At 41.7% G+C, this 19656-nt stretch overlaps 1 protein-coding gene across 1 annotated transcript; it reads right to left on the reverse strand.

The window, feature by feature from the left end:
• Positions 1 to 246: 246 nt before the first annotated feature.
• Positions 247 to 1326, reverse strand: LOC122435570 (Y-box-binding protein 3-like). The gene has a single exon (XM_043459748.1). The coding sequence runs from the start codon at positions 1324 to 1326 to the stop codon at positions 247 to 249; it is 1080 nt and encodes a 359-aa protein (XP_043315683.1).
• Between the last annotated feature and the right edge of the window lie 18330 nt (positions 1327 to 19656).

The following is a 19656-nucleotide window of genomic DNA, read 5'->3' on the forward strand; positions in this document are numbered from 1 at the left end:
ATATAGGTTCAGAAGTGTGTGTTTCTGTGTGTGTGAGTGTGTGTAAGGAAACTACCAAGGCAGATGGTATGAGGGAATTTGGAATTATATAGACCTCGTAATTTATCTTCTCACCTTGGTTAAAGGGCATGTATCTTTTTCAGGCCTAAATCTAACAATCTGTGTGCATATTTGGACTGAGTTCTTCAATGGGACATCACCTGTAGCTTAGGGCAGGGAGTCCCTGGGGAGCGAGCCGAGCTGTGACTAGGCCCGGGCGGCAGAGGGCGCATCCATGACCAAGGGATTCTCCTTCTCAGGGTTATCGTTCTTCTTGGCCACAGCAACAGAAGCAGATGTTTCAGTGGGGCTCTTCCTGATCTTGCCCTCTCCTCCGTCGGAATCCTGTCCCTGGGTGCCAGGCACTTGCTGCTGGCAGCGGCACGGGTTATTGGGATGGCAGGATCCATAGTGTGGAGGGGGCCTCTGTGGAGAATTGCTGCTGGCTTCATGCCCGCTGTCGCTGTGCTCTGCCTCCAGCTCCTCCGAGATGCCTGGTGAGTGTCTTGGACCATGAGTGGTGGCTCGGCCCCTAGGGCGACTCAGCAGGTAGCTGTGGCCCCGACCCCGCCGAGGATGCCCCTCCTGTCTTGTGGTGGGGGCGGACTCAGGCTGCCAGTTGGACCCAGGACCGCTGGTGGTAGCCAGGATCGATGCGTGGCTGGTCACAAATTGGGCCTTGTGGGAGGGTGGGAAACACCTCAGTCGTTGGTCTTGGGATTGGCCAGGCGGAGGGCATCTGAGGCCCTCGGCCACGGTGAAGCCTTCGCTGCTGCCCTCGGGTTCACCAGCCTCTCCCTCCATGCTCTTGGGACCTCGCGGGGGCGGCTCATGGCGGTGGATGCTGAAGCCCTGGCGGATGTTGGTGCGGTGGGCAGTGTAGCGGCTTCCCTTCAGTGGTGCACCAGCTGGCCCGGTCACGTTAGCGGCCTCAGTGCCCCGCTCTCCCTGCACCACGTCGAACTCCACCGTCTCACCATGGTCCATGCTGCCTTGGTACTTGCGGGAGTTTTTCAGGATGATGGCTGTATGGTGAACAAACACATCTTCTTGGGTATCGTGCCTGCTGATGAAGCCATACCCATTCTTCTCCGTAAACCACACGACGGAGCCTAGGACCCTCTTAGCGATGACCTTCTTAGGCGCCTTTCCCTTGGCGCCCCCGGCGGTGGCCTTGGGGACTGTATCCCCGCTGAGGTGGCCTGTGTCTAGGGCTAGGGTCGGGTCTCTGCCTCCCAAGGATGCCAGGGGTTTCCTCGCGGAGTGAGGGGAGAAGGAATCGGCCATGTCTGTGGGGGTGGCCTCTCCTGCCTCACTCCTCAGGTCGTCTTTGCTTTTATTTCTCCAAGAATGGGATGGAAATTTGTCCCTATGAGATTGGAAGGGTGGGAGGGTCTCGGGCTGGAGGCAGGAGCCTCTCTCTGGGAGGTTTGTCGATTAGGGCCAAGGGATCTCTGGATTTAGTCCCAGAGTCTTGGAGAGGCCTGTGGCATCTCCTGGGACTACGGGGATGTGGACCAAACAATGGTTGCCATGGTGATGGTGAGATCTCAAGGGGTGGGGGCGGGGTGAGTCCTTGACGTAGATTGAGCTGGGTGACAGGGCAAATGCACTCTGCCCCAGCCTTCTGCCACCACATCATAGTACCTCCTGCTTCATGGTGGAGAAGGAGGCACACCTGAAGCTCTATGGAAGGGCCTTGAGCACCCTCTTGCTTGCTTGAGTGGATGTGAGGAGAGGACCCACGTTCCACCCCTCTTCCTTGGTTGGGGAGATTAACAGCTTTCTAAGGGCACTCACTCAATATTCTCTCACAAATCTCTGGTCCTCTTCTAACTCCTGGGGAGCCCATTGTGTGGGTCAGACATTTTGTGTCATTTGAGGCCAGATGAGAGCTGCGTGATTTGAAGACCCAATCAAAGAAACCTGCTGTGGGTTTTGTCTGTTTTTTTCTGTTTGTGTTTCCCTTCTGAAGGCTGTCGGGCCTAGAATGCTAGTGCTGAGAGGACACTTAACATAGTGCATGTTTATCCAGACTAATATTAAGATTGTGTTGACCTAAAACAAATAAACTGCCAGGTATTGCTCCACCAAAAATGAGTTTACTCTGGATCAAAAGGGAATTGAAATTCAGGGTCTACAACCATGGTGATCCACCTGCAAGCCTCCCTGACAGGGAGAAGGTAAATCTTTGAACGAATGGGGAGTTTAGGATGGCTTCACTAAGCAAAGTGTCCATGGGAGGCTGAGGCTTTGAAGTATGGTGGCTCTTCATTTGCTGGGTCCTGGCAGTCTTCATTGACTGAGCTCTTGGTCGGCAAGAAGAGGAAGTCTTTCTTCTTTCTGCTGGGCTCTGCTCTCATGTCTGAGAGCCCTCCCTCCTGGCCTCCCAACTCTATCTTAATAGAAGTTTCACTTTATTAATTTTTACCCTTTTCCCCTTTGATGGAGATCTTTCTCTGAAAGTGTCATTGATCAAAAGTCAGATTTTCCAGTTTCCACACCTCTTTCAGCCCCCTCCCCCACTCACTGTCATGAATAACCGTTGTGGGCATAGTATCCCCTATTAGAGTGAAAGTGCACTGTTTAGAAGCATATCAAAGTCACATTAGAGTAACAAGGAGGGATCGGAGGGAGAACTCTAGGTACTTTTCCTCTAAAGTTCATGTTTTTAAGATCATAGACATTGTGTTAACACTAAGCATTGTGCCACCATCAGAGGTTTGGCAGACAAACTGTCAACAGACCTAATCTGAATATCTTAGGAAAGATGTCTGATCACATATCATCTGCTTCAATTTCAGAAAATCTATACTTTCAGATCACTAGATAATGTGCAGGTCCAGTCAGGATTGGTGCTTTCTATAGGTATGTCACGTGAGTCCAAGACTCTATTCCCTGGAGCTTGGTGGCACAAGTGCTGACTAGCAGTACCTGATAGGGGCTTTTCCCGCAAGGTAGAGGTGAGTCCTACTGGAAGGTTTTCTGCAAACACATGAAATATCCCAGTTGCAAGGTTGTTGAAATATCAGAGCACCTCTTCTTTTATCAGTGGTGTGTCAAAAAAGGCAGGAGCCAAGTGACTATCCTTTGATTGTCTAAAAGGGTGAGAGTTTATGTGTTCCAAACAGAGTGGATGTGTGATTCAGAAGGACCAAAAGGCAATGCTTTTGGCCAAGGTAATTGGAGGCCCTCCACAAATCTTGCCAACTGCGTCTTAAAATGTTGTTAGTGCATTTGACTAAATCAGAGGAATGAGGCTGGTCAGCACCGTGAAAGTGTTGTAAAACCAGCCAAATGGTGCAGACCTGTGGAAGTAACTGACCAGTAAAATGGGGGCCTCGATCATTCTGAAGTTTGAGAGGAGTTCCCCAGATACGGATAATCTTTTCTAAAAGGACTTTAACCACAGAGGAGGCAGTAGACTCTCTGAAAGGAAAGGTTTTGGTCCAATGTGAAAACATACCAACTGTGACTAAAACACATCCACGAGGTGGAGGAAGTTGTAAGGAATCCTACTTCCAGTGCCTGAATGCACCATTGAGGCAGTTGAAACAGTCCAGAAGGAGTACAGCCAGTCCTCTCTAGGGTGTATTTTGAATAAGAGGGCCAAGTTGTTTCAAAGATGATATACAGCTAATAATAGCTAAGTTAACACAAACATGATACACATCATACACAGTCAGGGAATTATAGATGAAAAGAATAAGATAGCACCATGCACCTGTTGGAAAAGACCCTGATGCTGGGAAAGATTGAAGGCAACAGGAGAAGAGGGCGACAGAGGATGAGATGGGTAGATAACATGACTGACTCAGTGGACAGGAATCTGAACAAACTCTGGGAGACAGTGAAGGACAGTGAAGCTTGGCATGCTGCAGTCCATGGGGCCACAAAGAGTCAGACATGATTTAGCGACTCAGCAACAAGAACACACACCTATTAGAAATGCTCCCTCCCTCTCTCCCCCAAATGCAAACACCAAATACTGGAGAATGGGAAACAACACCAACTTTAACTCATTGCTGAAAGAACACATTTACTGCCTCTAGAGAAAGAGGTTGTCAGTATTTCCTGAAGCTATGCAAGCCTCACACCTTGAGATCCATTGAGGTACTTACTTTTTGGCCCCTTGTTCGTGTTTTCTCACCAATATGGATTCACAAATGCTATCATTCTGTCAGTCTGCCAGTAGTTCAATGCACGTTACAGTGACTACGTGGGGGAATTTTTGTCTCCAGTAAAGCTGCGCTACTATTTGGTCTGACTCAGATCTTTCTCTTTTAATCAAACCAACAGTTGTTTAACCTTGAGTCTTGCTTTCCCTTCTCTGAGGCTAAGTGTCAGGCCTCTCTAGCCAGTTTTCCCAAGTTATAATTTGGGAAACATCCCTGTGCATCATGACAGAGGTTTGGCTACTGTCGGTTACTTTAAGAGCAGCATTCCTTGTGAAAGTATCAACAAGGCAATTTGATTTGCCTTAGCTTCCAGAGCATCAAATTTAGAATGCCTTGGTAAGGATTGCATCCACTAATCCCTGAACAAAAGCCACCTTAAATGTTGCTTCCACTAGCAGTTAGGAAATCATGTTGCTTCTACATAATTCCAAAGCCATGAGCTACTCTGAATGTGTATCTACTATAAATTTAACTATTGTTATTTTTGCCCTTGAGAAGACTCTTGAGAGTCCCCTTGGCTGCAAGGATATCAAACCAATCAATCTTAAAGGAAATCCAGCCTGAAAATTCATGGGAAGGATTGATGCTGAAGCTGAAGATCTGGTACTTTGGCCACCTGATGTTAAAAAAAAAAAACAAAAAAACCTGATGCTGGGAAAGATTGAAGGCAAAAGGAAAAGGGGGTGACAGAGGATGAGATGGTTAGATAGCATCAGTGACTCAATGGACATGAACCTGAGCAATTTTTGAGTGATAATGAAGGACAGGGAAGCCTGGTATGCTGGAATCCATGGGGCTGCAAACAGGCAGACAGGACCTAGACTGAACAGAAAGTTCAAGCAGAAAGTTCAAGTCTGTGTGCCTGCATGCGTGCTAAGTCACTTCAGTCATGTCCGACTCTTTGGGACCCCATGTGCTGTAGCCCTCAAGGCTCCTCTGTCCACATGATTCTTCAGGCAAGAACACCGGAGTGGGTTTCCATGCCCTCTTCCCAAGCCTGGGTAAGGACAGAGAACTCATGCTTCTCTTTGAAGATGGTGGAGTGGAAGGACATGTGCTCCTCTCCTCCTGAGAGAGCACCAAAACTGCAACTAGCTGTTGAATGACCATTGACAGGAGAATGCTGGCACTCACCAAAAACAGATACCTCTTGTCCAAAGACAAAGAAGAAACCACAACGAGACAGGAAAATCAAAACATGGTGAAGTCAAATCCCATACCAGCCAGGAGCATGAACCACAAACCAGAGAAGAATGATTCCAAAGACGTTCTCCCACTGGTGTGAAGGTTCAGAGCCCCACATCATGTTTCCCGGTTTGGGAATCTGGCACAGGGACTGGAATCCCCAGGGAATCTGCCATTGACCACCAGCGAGATTTGATTACATGCCTTCCAGAGCACTAGGGAAAACAGAGATGCCACTCTTGGAGGGCACAGACAAAATCGTGCATGCCCCAAGACTCATGGGAAAGGAGCAGTGACAGCACAAGAGACTGAAGCAGACAGACCTACCTGCTAGTGTTGCAGATGTGGGTTGGCAGTGGCTCACTGCAGGGACAGAGGCACTGGCAACAGCAGTCCTGGAAGCTTCCCTTTGGCATAAGCTCTCTTGGAGGTTGCCATTACCTCTACCATAGAGCCCAAAGAGCCCCAGGGCTGGGTCGCCTTAGGCCAAACATCTAACAGGGAGGAAGCACAGCCCCACTCATCAGCAGACAGTTTGAGATTTACTGAGCACAGACCTGCCCACCAGAGCAAGAATGAAGTTTTCACACCACCAGTCCCTCCCATCAGGAAGCTTACACAAGCCTCGTAACCTCATCTACCCAAGGGAAGGCAGAAGAAGCAAGGAGAACCACAATCTCACAGTAGCCCAAGCAGCAACCACATTACAGAAAGTTAATCAGAACGAGTGATTGACCAGCAACAATGCCTAAATCCTGGTTGTTGCTCAGTTGCTCAGTTGTGTCTGACTCTTTTGCAATTTCTCGGACTTCGGCATTCTAGGCTTCCATGTCCTTCACCGTCTCCTGGAGTTTGCTCAAACTCATGTCTATTGAGTCGGTGAGGCCATCCAACCATCTCATCCTCTGTCATCCCCTTCTCCTCCTGCCTTCCTTCTTTCCCAACATCTGAGGGTTTTCCAGTGAGTTGGCTGTTGGCGGCAAGTGTCCAAAGTATTGCAGTGACAGCATCAGTCCTTCCAGTGAAGATTCAGGGTTGATTTCCTTTAGGATGGACTGTGGGTCTCCATGCAGTCCAACGGACTCTCAGGAGCCTTCTCCAACACCACAGTTAAAAAGCATCCGTTCTTCGGTGCTCAGCTTTCTTTATGGTCCAATTCTGACATCCACACGTGACTACTGGAAAAACCATAGCTTTGACTTGTACAGGTCATTTTCGGCAAAGTAATGTCTCTGCTTTTTAATATGCTGTCTAGGTTGGTCATAGCTTTTCTTCCAAAGAGCAAGTGTCTTTCAATTTTCAGAGCTGTGCAAGACACTTTAGAACACATTGTACTATTCCATGAGATAAGATGTCAAGGGAGCGTGTTTCATAAGTGTTGACTGCCATACTCGTTGTTATTCTAATTAGAGGAAACTGTACTCTGTACGGTCAGATACTATTCCATGAGAAATGAGGCCAGGGGAGTGTATTTTTTGAGTGTTGACTGCCATACTTGTTGTTATTCTAATTAGGTGATTTTGTACTCTGTGATGACTTCCCATCAAGAGTGGCAAGCATCCTGTCTCTTTCAGAAAACACAAAACCTTGACCATAGCTGTTGTTTCAATGAAGGGAAAAATTAATCATTGTGCTTCATTTCAGGTTTCATGCTGAAACTATCCAGCTTCCACAGTGGGAAAATATTTCTTTTGCCCTGATTCCCCAATTCCTATGTTCACAAAACTGTTTCCCTGTATTTTCAGAGCTTTGTAAAAACACATCTAGGAAACACTGTACCATTTCTTGAGAAAAGAGGTCAGAGGATAGTGTTTTTGAGTGTCGACTGCCGTACCTTTAGTTACCCTGATTAGGTGAAACAGTACTGTCAGGTGACTTCCCAGCAATAAGTGGGAAGCAGCCTGTTTTGTTTTTTTTTTTTTTTAGAAAGCTTAAAACTTGACCAAAACCGTTGTTGTAATGAAGAGATAGAAGAACTAGTGTGTTTTTCTGGAAGGTTTGAGGCTGCAATTATTCAGTTTCCAAAGACAGAAAATATAGCTTTTACCATACAGGCCCTATTCCCAGATTAACAAGGCTGACCATTTCAGAGTTGGGTAAAGATCCCTTTATGACATGCTGTATCATTACATGAGAAAATTTGCAGGGGAAAGTGTTCTGTGACTATTCACTTCTGTACCTGTTGTTACTCTTATTAGATGAAACAGAAATGTCAGATGACTTCCCATAAGAAGGTGGAAGAATCCTTTCTATTTCAGAAAACTCAAAATCATGACCAAAGCTGCTGTTTAAATGAAATTAAAATTGAACCAGTATGGTTTTCTTGCAAGTTTAAGGCTGTAACTCTCCAGCATTCACTAGGAGAAGATACTTCTTTTGCCATCAGGCCCCAATTCCCAGGTTCACAAAAACATGTTTCCCTGCAGTTTCAGAGCTGTGTAAAGACATTTCTAGGACACACTGTACAAATCCATGAGAAAAGATGTCAGGTGAGAGTGTTCTGTTAGTGTTGACTACCATACCAGTAGTTACTGTGATTAGGTGAAACTATACTGTCAGATGGCTTCCCAGCCAGAATTCAGAGGCATCCTTTTTATTTCAGAAAGCTCAAAACAATGAGAAACACTGTTGTTGTAATGAAGAGAAAAAATGAACCAATGTGCCTTTCTGGCATGTTTAGGACTGCAAATATCTAGCTTCACTGGGGGAAAATAAATCTTTTCCCATCAGGACCCAAATCCCTAGATCACAAAAACTGATTTCCAACAGTTTCAAAACTGAGTAAAGACACAGTTAGAACACAATGTATCATTCCATTAGAAAAGAGGTGAGGGGAGGGTGTTCTGATTGTTGACTGTCAAACATTCTGTTACCCTTATTAGGTGAAACATACTGATAGATGACTTCCTAGCATGAAGTGGCAAGCATCCTCTTTCTTTCAGAAAACTGCAAAAGGAGACCAAAGCTTTTGTATTAATGAAAAAAAAAAAAAAAGAATCAGTGTGTTTTTCTGGCAAGCTTAAGACTACAACTATCCAATTTTCACTGAGGGGAAATATTTCTTTTGCCATCAGGCCCCAAATCTCAGGTTTACAAAGCATGTTTCCCTGAAGTTTCAGAGCTGTGTAAAGACACTCCTAGGACACATTGTACCATTTCATGAGAAAAGATGTCAGTGAAGAGTGTTCTGTAAGTCTAGACTACCATATCGGTTTTTATTCTGATTAGGTGAAACTGTACTGTCAGATGACTTCTCAGCAAGAAGTGGCAAGCAACCTGTTGCTTTCAGGAAACTCAAAAATTAGACCTAAACTGTTGTAATGATTGGAAAATGAACCAATGTGTTTTCCTGGCAAGGTTAAGGATGCAACTATACAGTTTTCACTGGGGGAAAGTACTCCTTCTTGACATCAGGCCCCAGTGCTCAGGTGGCTGATGCATGTCAATGTATGACAAAAACCACTACAATATTGTAAAGTAATTAGCCTCCAACTAATAAAAATAAATGAAAAAACAAACAAACAAACAAAACAAAACATGTTTGCCTAAAGTTTCAGAGCTGTGTAAAGACACTCGTAAGACACATTATACCATTCCATGAAAATGAGAAAAGAGATCAGAGGAGAGTATTCTGTGGGTGTTGACTGCCATACCTGTTGTTACATCAATTAGGTGAAACTGTTCTGAAAGATGACTTCCCAGCAAGAAGTGGCTAGCAGCCTATTTCATTCAGAAAATTCCAAAACTAGACCAAAGCTGCTGTTTTAATAAAGAGAAAAATGAGACTGTTTTTTCATGCAGGTTTGAGGCTGCAATTATCCAGATTCCACATTTGGAAAATATTGCTTTTAACTTAAGGGCCCAAAGTAAAGCCTGTTTCTTTCAGAAAACTCAAAAAATCGACCAAAGCTGTTGCAATGAATAGAAAAATGAATGAGTGTGCTTTTCTGGATTGCTTGGGGCTACAACTACCAGCTTTTACAGTGGGTAAGTACTTCTTTTGCCATCAGGCCCCAATTCCCAAGTTCACAAAAACATGTTTCACTGCAATTTCAGAGCTGTGTAGATATTCATAGGACACAGTATACCATTACATGAAAAAAGATGTCAGGGAGAGTGTTCTGTGACTGTTGACTGTCATACCTATTGTTACTCTGATTAGTTGAAAGTGTACTGTCAGATGACTTACCAGGAAGAAATATCAAGCATCCTGTATCTTTCAGAAAACTCAAAACAGATCTAGACTAGATCTGTTGTTTTAATGAAGAGAAAAATGACCCAACGTGTTTTTCTGACAGATTTGAGGCTGCAAAAAATTTTCAGGGGAGAGTGGTCTGTGAGGGTTGACTGCCTAAGTTATTGTTACCCTGATTAGGTGAAACTGCCAGATGGCTTCTTGGTTTGCAATGGGAAGCATCCTTTTTATTTCAGAAAACTCAACATCATGACCAGAGGTGTTTTTGTAATGCAGATAAAAATGAGTCAGTGTGTCTTTCTGGCAAGTGTAAAGCTGCAACTATCTAGATTTCACTAGGGGAAAATACTTCTTTTGCTATCAGATCCCAATGCCCAGGTTCACAAAAACATGTTTCCCTGCAGTTTCAGAGCTGTGTAAAGACACTACTTGGACTCAACATACCATTCCATGAAAAATGAAGTCAGGAGCAAGTGTTCTGTGTTGTTGACTGCCATCCCTGTTTTTATCCTGATTAGTGAATCTGTACTGTCAGATGACTTCCCAGAAAGAAGTGGCAAGCAGACTGTTTCATTCAGTAAACTAAAAAACCAGACCACAGCTGTTGTAACAAAGAGAGAAATAAACCAGTGTGATTTTCTGGCAAGGTTGAGGCTGCAACTATTGAGCTCTCACAATTGGACAATACATTTTTTGCCATCATGCCCCAGTTCCCAAGTTCCCAAAAACATGTTTTGGTGTTTTTTGTTTGTTTGGTTGGTTGGTTTGCATTTTTAGAACTTTGTAAAAGCATACCTAGGAAACACTATACCATTTCACGAGAAAAGAGGTCTGATGAAGAAGGCAGAGCAGTAAGACAGGGAGATCACCAGGCCTACCTTCCCACAAATATATCAAAGACTCATCATGATATGGAATAATTCCTACAAAGCAAACTCTAGAATACCCCCAAGCCCCCATGGGGGTAGACTAAGCTCCCTGTAATAAAGTAGTGGAGAGAATAGAGACATAAAAAGGGAAAAGATGGAGAACTTCTGGAAGGGAGCTTATGACCTGAGGGAGGGTGGGAGTCATGAAGCAGGAAGAGTTCCTGTGCACTGGGAAGCTCCCTCACAGAGGGGCCCAAGAGGGAGCTGAAGAATCTCAGAAGCTGGACAAAGCAGGGATTTAGAAGGCAGAAAACTGAAAGTTGCACTTCCCAGCCCATAAAAGCTCATGGACTGTGGCCCAGACCAGACAGCAGGGTCAAGGAATTGAGAGAAGCCCACAGAAGCCAGAGGTGCAGAGGGTGGGCCCGGGTGCTGTGAGAGGGGCAGCATGCAAACCTCTGCAATAAACATAATCCTCACATCACAGAGGGCGGGCCCAGGTAGCCAAGAGTGGGACAGCATACAAATCTCTCAAGTGCACTCAACTCTCATGGTGCAGAGGGCAGGCCCAGGATGGCCCAGAGAAGTGAGGCATACAAACCTCTGCAGTACACACAAACCTCATGGCACAGAGAGTGGGTCCAGAGAACCAAGACAAGTGCACACAAGCCACAGGCATAGAGGGTGGGCCTGGGGAGCCAAGAGAAGTGCAGGCAAGACCTGTGATGCAGAGGGCAGGCCTGGAAAGCCAAGGCAAGTTCACACAAGCCCTGTGACACAGAAGGCAGGCCCAGTGAGCTAAAACAAGTGTACACAAGCCCCATGGCATAGAGGGTGAGCTCAGGGGGCCGAGAGAAGCCTACACAAGTGTCTGTGATGCAAAGGGCACAGTTGGGGAGCTGAGAAAAGATCAACACAAGCCCCTAACTAGCAAACTTCAGCTGACAGTGAAGTGTGAAACTGGGAAACAGAAGTACCAGCCAAGATTCCAGGGACAAGTAGGGGGCTGGTGACAGTGAAGGTATGCTGATAGGGCCATTATGACACAGCTATGGAAATAGATGTGTCTAACACTGACAAAGCCAGAAGGACTGCCCAAAGGCATATTGAACCCATAGAGACCCCCAAACCTGCTACTGAACACTGCACTTTCCTTTGGAAAGATGGTATCTAGCTCCATGGATTAGAACATAGGCACAAGGTCCCCTAACCAAGAAAACATCACAGGACACTGATCCAACCCCATCCACAGGGGTAGACTCCAAAACCAAGAAGAACTACTTCCTTGAGAACTTTTCTTGGTGATTTTTCTGATGTTGTTTCTGATATATTTGACAGTTTTTCTTATAGTTGTTCACAAGCTATAGCTATTCCTGAATATATATAAATATTTTTCACATATGTGTATTTAGCTCCTTTTTTCTATTTTTTTTCTTTTCTCTTTTCCTTTACCCTCTGTTCTACTCCTTCCTTTTCTCTTTGCTATCCATTCTCCTCTTTTTCTTTATCTTCTCCTTTTTTCCTTCATTCTTTCTTTTTTCACCATATAAGCTAAATTGTTGTTCTCTCTTTGCAATATTCCCAAGTTGGCACTCTGCTCAGGATCAGTTTTCCAGAATGAACATTAGTTATCTCTGCTTTTAATTGATTGATATGACTTTTGCTTTCCCTTGTTCACCAAGTCAATCTTCTGTACTCTTTTATTTAGAACACTTTGGTTATGACTGTGTCTGTGGAAGTGTGTGTATATGTCCCATTATTTCTGTAATTACCTGCTTGATTTGCTTTATCTCCTTCCATTAGAACACAGGCACAAGCCACCACAAACAAGAAGTCAGCACAAACTACTCAACCAAACTTTCCCTACAAAAGCAAAAACCAAAAGGAGTAATACAACCCTAAAGCATGAGGAAAGGAGACCTCAAGTGGAGCAAGACAGAAAAAAAAATGAAAAGACAGAGAAATACAACACAAATGAAAGAACAAGGTAGAGACTCACGACACCAAATAAATGCAGAAGAAATAAGCAATCTTCCTGAAAGAGAATTCAGAAGAATGATAGTGAAGATGCTCTGAAAACTTGAAAATAAAGTGGAGAAAATCTAAGAAACAATTAACACAGTTAATACAGTCAACAAGGACATAGAAGAAATAAAGAATAGCAAATAGAGATGAATAATACAGTTACTGAAAGTACAAACTCTCTAGGCAGGAACCACTAGCAGAATAACTGAAACAGAAGAATGGATAAGTGAGCTGGAAGAAAGAATGGTGGTAATAACTGCTGAAGAGCAGAATAAAGGAAAAAAAGAATGAGGAGAATTGAGAATAGTCTCAGAGACCTTTGGGGCAATATTAAATGCACCGACATTCAAGTTATAAGGATCCCAGAGAAAAAAGAAAAAAAAGAAAGGCTCTGAGAAAATTTTTGAAGGAATTATAGCAGAAAACTTCCCCAACATGGGAAGGAAAACAGTCAATAAATTTCAAGAAGAAAAGAGAGTACCTTGCAGGATAAACCCAGGGGGTAACTCATCAAGACACATATTAATCAAGCTAACAGATTAAACATAAAAAGTATACTAAAAGCAGCAAGCAAAAAGCAACAAGAAACATACAAGGGGAAAATGCATACGATTAACAGCGAATCTTTCAGCAGAAACTCTGCAGGCCAGAAGGGAATGGAAGGATATATGTAAAGTACTGGAAGGAAAAAAAAAAAAAAAACTACAAACAAGAATACTATATCCAGCAAAGATCTTATTCAAAATTGATGGAGAAATCAAAATATTTACAGACAAGCAAAAGTTAAGAGAATTTAGCACCACCAAACCAGCCTTGCAACAAATGCTAAAGGGACTTAAAATGCCAGTAAACACAAGAGAAACAAAAGACCTAAAACAAAACAAAACAAACAAACAACAACAACAACAAAAAGAATATGCAAATGGGAATATATACATCAATAATTGCTTAAATTTAAACTTATTGAATGCACCAACTGAAAGACACAGAGTGACTGAATGGATACAGATACAAAACCATGTATATGCTGCCTACAAGAAACCCACTGACTTCAGACCTAGAGACACATAGAGAATGAAAGCAAAAGGATAGAAAAAGATATTACATGAGAATGGAAACCAAAATAAAGCCAGAGTGGCAATCTTTATTTCAGACAATGTAGACTTTAAAATAAAAATTATTATAAGAGATGAAGAAGGACATTACATAATGACCAAAGGATCAATCCAAGAAGAAGGCATAACAGTTGTAAATATTTATGCACCAAACATAGAAGCACCACAGTACAGAAGGCAAACACTAACAGGCATAAGAGGGGAAACTGACAGTAACACAGTAGCAGTAGGGGACCTTAGCACCCCACTTACACCAATGGAAAGATCATCAAAAGAGAATCAATAAGGAAACACAAACCTTAAATGAAACATTAGACCAAATGGACCTGATTGATATCTTCAGGACTTTCCATCCAAAAGCAGAAGAATACACTTTCTTCTCAAGTGCACATGGGACATTCTCCAAGATAGACCACATCTTGGGCCACAAATCAAGCCTCAGTAAATTTAAGAAAATTGAAATTGTATGAAGTATCTTTTCTGACCACAATACTATGAGACTAGATATCAACTACAGGGAAAAAAAAAACTGCAAAAAACACAAACTCATGGAAATTAAACAATACCTTACTAAATAATGAAGAGGTTACTCAAGAAATAAGAAGGGAATTCAAAAGATTCCTAGAAACAAATGGCAACCCAAAACCTATGGGATTCAGCAAAAGTAGTTCTCAGAGGGAAGTTTATAGCAATACAGTCCTCCCTCAAGAAACAAGAAAAGCATATAAAGTAGCTGTAAAAAGAAAAACAAAACAAACAAACAAACAAAAAAGTCAGCAGAAGGAAAGAGATCATAAAGATCAGGGCAGAAATAAATGAAAAAGAAATGAAGGAAACAATAGCAAATATTAATAAAACTAAAAACTGGTTCTTCAAAATGATAAACAAAATTGGCAAATCACTAACCAGACCCATCAAGAAAAAAGGAGAAAAATAAAATCAGCAAAATTAGAAATGAAAAAAAGAGAGGTTATAACATAACCTGGGCATTGCCTTTCCTTGGGATTGGAATGAAAACTGATGTTTTCCAGTCCTGTGGCCACTGCTGGCTTTTCTAAATCTGCTGGCATTATTGAGTGCAGCACTGTCACAGCATTATCTTTTAGGATTTGAAATAGCTCAACTGGAATCCCATCACCTCCACTTGCTTTGTAAATAGTGATGCTTCCTAAGGCCCACTTGACTTCATATTCCAGGAGATCTTGCTCTACGTGAGTGATCACACCATCATGATCATCTGGGTTATGAAGATCTATTTTGTATAGTTCTTCTGTGTATTCTTGACATATCTTCTTAATATCTTCTGATTCTGTTAGGTCGATACCATTTCTGTCCTTTATTGAGCCCATCTTTGCATGAAAATTTCCCTTGGTATCTCTAATTTTCTTGAAGAGTTCTTCGGTTTTTCCCATTCTATTGTTTTCCTCTATTTCTTTGCACTGATCACAGAGGAAGACTTTCTTATCTCTATTTGCTATTCTTTGGAACTCTGCATTCAGATGAATATTTCTTTATTTTTATCCTTTACCTTTTACTTCTCTTCTTTTCTCAGCTATTTTTAAGTCCTCCTCAGACAACCATTTTACCTTTTTCCATTTCTTTTTCTTGGAGATAGTCTTGATCCCCGTCTCCTGTACAATATCATGAACCTCCATCCATAGTTCATCAGGCACTTGAGAGTCCCTTGGACTGCAGGGAGATCCACCCAGACCATCCTAAAAGAAATCAGTCCTGAATACTCATTGGAAGGATTGATGTTCAAGCTGAAACTCCAATACTTTGGCCACCTGATGTGAAGAACTGACTCATTTTAAAAGATCCTGATGCTGGGAAAGATTGAAAGTGGGAGAAGAAGGGGACAACATAGGATGAGATGGTTGGATGACATCACCAACTCAATGGACATAAGTTTGAGTAAACTCTGGGAGTTGGTGATGGACAGGGAGGCCTGTTGTGCTACAGTCCATGGGGTTGCAAAAAGTTGGACATGACTGAGTGACTGAATTGAACTGAACAACAGACAACATAGAAATACAAAGGATCATAGGATATTATTAGGAGCAATTATATGCTAATAAAATGGACAACCTAGTGGAAATGGACAGATGCTTAGAAAAGTTCAATCTCCAAAGATTGAACCAGGAAGAAATAGAAATTATGAACAAGCTAATTACAAAAACTGAAATTGAAATTGTGATAAAAAATCTTCCAAAAAACAAAAGCCCAGGGTCAGATGGCTTCACAGGAGAATTCTATCAAATGTTTAGAGATGAGGTTGCCTACTATTCTGAAACTCTTGAAAAAAAATTTCAGAGGATATAACACTTCCAAACTAATTTTATGAGGCCATGATCACCCTGATACCAAAACCAGGCAAGAAAACCCCCCCAAAAAGAAAATTACAGCCAATATCAATGATAAACATAGATGCAAAAATCCTTAAAAAAATTTTAGCAATCAGAATTCAAGAACACGTTAGGAAGCTAACACAATGATCAAGTCAAGTTTATTACAGGGATGCAAGGATTCTACAATATATACAAATCAATCAATGTGATACACTCAATTAAATTGAATGATAAAAACCATATGATCATCTCCATAGATTCAGAAAAAGCCTTTGACAAAATTCAGCACCCATAAAAATGCTTCAAAAATGGGCATAGAAGGGACCTACCTCAACACTGTTAAGACCATATATCATAAGTCCATAGCAAACATTATTCTCAATGGTGAAAAACAAAAAGCATTCACTCTAATATCAGGAACAAGACAAGGGTGTCCACTTTAACCACTACTATCCAGCATAGTTTTGGAAGTCCTAGCTATGGTAATCAGAGTAGAAAAAGAAATAAAAGGAATCCATATTCAAAAAGAAGAAGTAAAACTCACTGTTTGCAGATGACATGATACTATACATAGAAAACCAAAAAGAAACTATCAGAAAATTACTAGAGCCAATCAGTGAATTTATCAGGGTTGCAGGATACAAGGTCAATACATAGAAATCACTTGCATTCCTATATGCTAACAATGAAAAATCAGAAAGAGAAATTAAGGAATCAATCCCATTCACCATTGCAACAAAGCAAAAAATACCAAGGAATAAATTGAACTAAGGAGACAAAAGAACTGTATACAGAAAATTATAAGACACTGATGAAAGAAATCCAAAATGACATAAACAGATGAATAGATATCTGATGTTCCTGGGTAGGAAAAATCCATATTGTGAAAATGGCTATACCACCAAAAGCAATCTACAGATTCAATGTGATATCTATCAAATTACCAATGGCATTTTCACAGAACTAAAACAATAATGTCACAATTCAAATGGAAACACAAAAGACCCCAAATAGCCAAAGCAGTCTTGAGAAACAAGAATGGAGCTAGAGAAATCAACCTTCCTGACTTCAGACTATACTACAAAGCTACAGTCATCAAGACAGTATGGTACTGACACAAAAACAGAAATATAGACCAATGGAACAAGATAGAGAACCCAGAGAAAAACCCACACACCTATGGGTACATTATTTTTGACAAAGGAGGCAAGAATATACAATGGGGTAAAGATAGCCTCTTCAATAAATGGTGCTGCAAAAACTGGACAGCTACATGTAAAAGAATGAAATTGGAACACTTCCTAATGCCATACACAAAGATAAACTCAAAATGGATTAAGGACCTAAATGTAAGACCAGAAACTATAAAATATTAGAGGAAAACATAGGCAGAACACTCGATGACATCAATCTAAGCAAGATCCTCTATTACCCACCTCCTAGATTAATGGAAATAAAAACAAAATAAACAAGTGGGACCTAATTAAACTTAAAGCTTCTGCACAGAAAAGGAAACTAAAAACAAGGTGAAAAGACATCCCTCAGAATGGGAGAAAATAATCACAAACAACTGACAAAGAATTAATTTCCAAAATATACAAGCAGTTCATACAACTGAATACCATAAAAACAAACAACCCAATGAAAAAGTGTGAAAAATACCTAAACAGACACTTCTTTAAAGAAGACATACAGAAGACTAACAAACACATGAAAAGGTGCTCAACATCACTCATTATTAGAGAAATACAAATCAAAACTACAGTTAGAAAGCACCTCACAATAATCAGAATGGCCTTCAACATAAATTCTACAAAGAATAAATGCTGGAGAAGGTGTGGAGAAATGGGAATCCTCTTGCCTTGCTCGTGGGACTTTAAATTTATACAGCCATTATGGTAAACGGTATAATGATCCCTTAAAAAAAAAAAAAACAAAAACTTGGAATTAAATCACCATATGATCCCACTACTAGACACATATCCTAAGGAAACCAAAATTGAAAAAGACACATGTATCTCAGTCAGTGATCATTGCAGTGCTATTTCCAATAGCTAGAACATGGAAGCAACTTAGATGTCCACTGATGGATGAATGAATAAAGAAGCTGTGGCACATGTATACAGTGGAGTATTCAGTTCAGTTCAGTCCCTCAGTCGTGCCTGATTCTTTGTGATCCCATGGACTGCAACACACCAGGCTTCCCTGTCCATCAACAACTCCGAGAGCTTACTCAAACTCATGTCCTCAAGTCAGTAATGCCATCCAACCGTCTCACCCTCTGTCATCCCCTTCTCCTCCTGGCTTCAATCTTTCCCAGTATCAGGGTCTTTTTGAATGAGTCAGTTCTTCTCATCAGGTGGGCAAAGTATTTCAGTTTCAGCTTCAGTCCCTCCAATGAATATTCAAGTCTAGCTTCCTTTAGGATGGACTGGTTTGAGCTCCTTTCAGTCCAAGGGATTCTCAAGTGTCTTCTCCGACACCATAGTTCAAAAGCATCACTACTTCGGTGCTCAGTCCAGCTCTCACATCCATACATGACTACTGGAAAAACCATAGCTTTGACTAGACAGACCTTTGTTGGCAATGTAATGTCTCTGCTTTTTAATATGCTGTCTAGGTTGGTCATAGGTTATCTTTCAAGGAGCAAGCGTCTTTTAATTTCATGGCTGCAGTCATCATCCCCCAAAATAAAGTCTCTCACTGTTTCCCCATCTATTTGCATGAAGTGATGGGACAAGATGCCATGATCTTTGTTTCCTGAATGTTGAGTTGTAAGCCAATGTTTTCACTTTCCTCTTTCACCATCATAAAGAGGATTTTTAGTTCCTCTTCACTTTCTGCCATGAGGGTAGTGTCATCTGTATATCTGAGGTTATTGATATTTCTCCCGGCAATCTTGATACCAGGTTGTGCTTCATCCAGCCCAGTATTTCTCATGATGTACTCTGCATATAAGTTAAATAAGCACAGTGACAACATACAGCCTTGACATACTTCTTTTCCAATTTGGAACCAGTCTGTTGTTCCATGTCCAGTTCTAATTGTTGCTTCTTGACCTGCATACAGATTTCTCAGGAGGCAGGTCAGGTGGTCTGGAGTGTTATTCAGCCATAAAAGGAAAACACTTGAGTCAGTTCTAATGAGGTTGACAAATTTAGAGCCTACTATACACAGTGAAGGAATTCAGAAAGTGAAAACAAAAAATCATGTATTGAGTTTTTTTAAAGAAACAGACTGCTTGTCATTTCTTCCTGGGAAGTCATCAGGCAGTACATTTTTACCTAATCATGGTATCTAGAGGTATGGCAGTCAAGACTCACAGAACATTCTCCCCTGACTAATTTTTCATAAAATGATATAGTGTATCTGAGATGTGTCTTTAAACAGCTGTGAAACTGCTGGGAAGCATGTTTTTGTGAACCTGTGTATTCCATATATATATATATATATATATATACATATATATATGGAATCTAGATAGATGGTACTGATTAATTTATTTACAGGGCAGCAATGGTGAAACGGAATAAACAGACCTATGGGCATGGGGAGAAAGGAGGCGGGGGAGGGTGAAATGTATGGAAAGAGTAACATAGAAACTAACAATACTATATGTAAAATAGATAGCCAATGATAATTTGCAGCAAGGTTTAGGGAAATCAAACAGAGGCTCTGTAACAATGTAGAAGAGTGGGATGG

Source organism: Cervus canadensis, chromosome X, assembly GCF_019320065.1.
Source record: "Cervus canadensis isolate Bull #8, Minnesota chromosome X, ASM1932006v1, whole genome shotgun sequence".
Lineage (NCBI taxonomy): Eukaryota > Metazoa > Chordata > Mammalia > Artiodactyla > Cervidae > Cervus > Cervus canadensis.

What these genes read in the sequence shown, in the direction of transcription:
- LOC122435570 (XM_043459748.1), bottom strand. Translation starts at nt 1,326, where the DNA reads ATGGCCGATTCCTTCTCCCCTCACTCCGCGAGGAAACCCCTGGCATCC.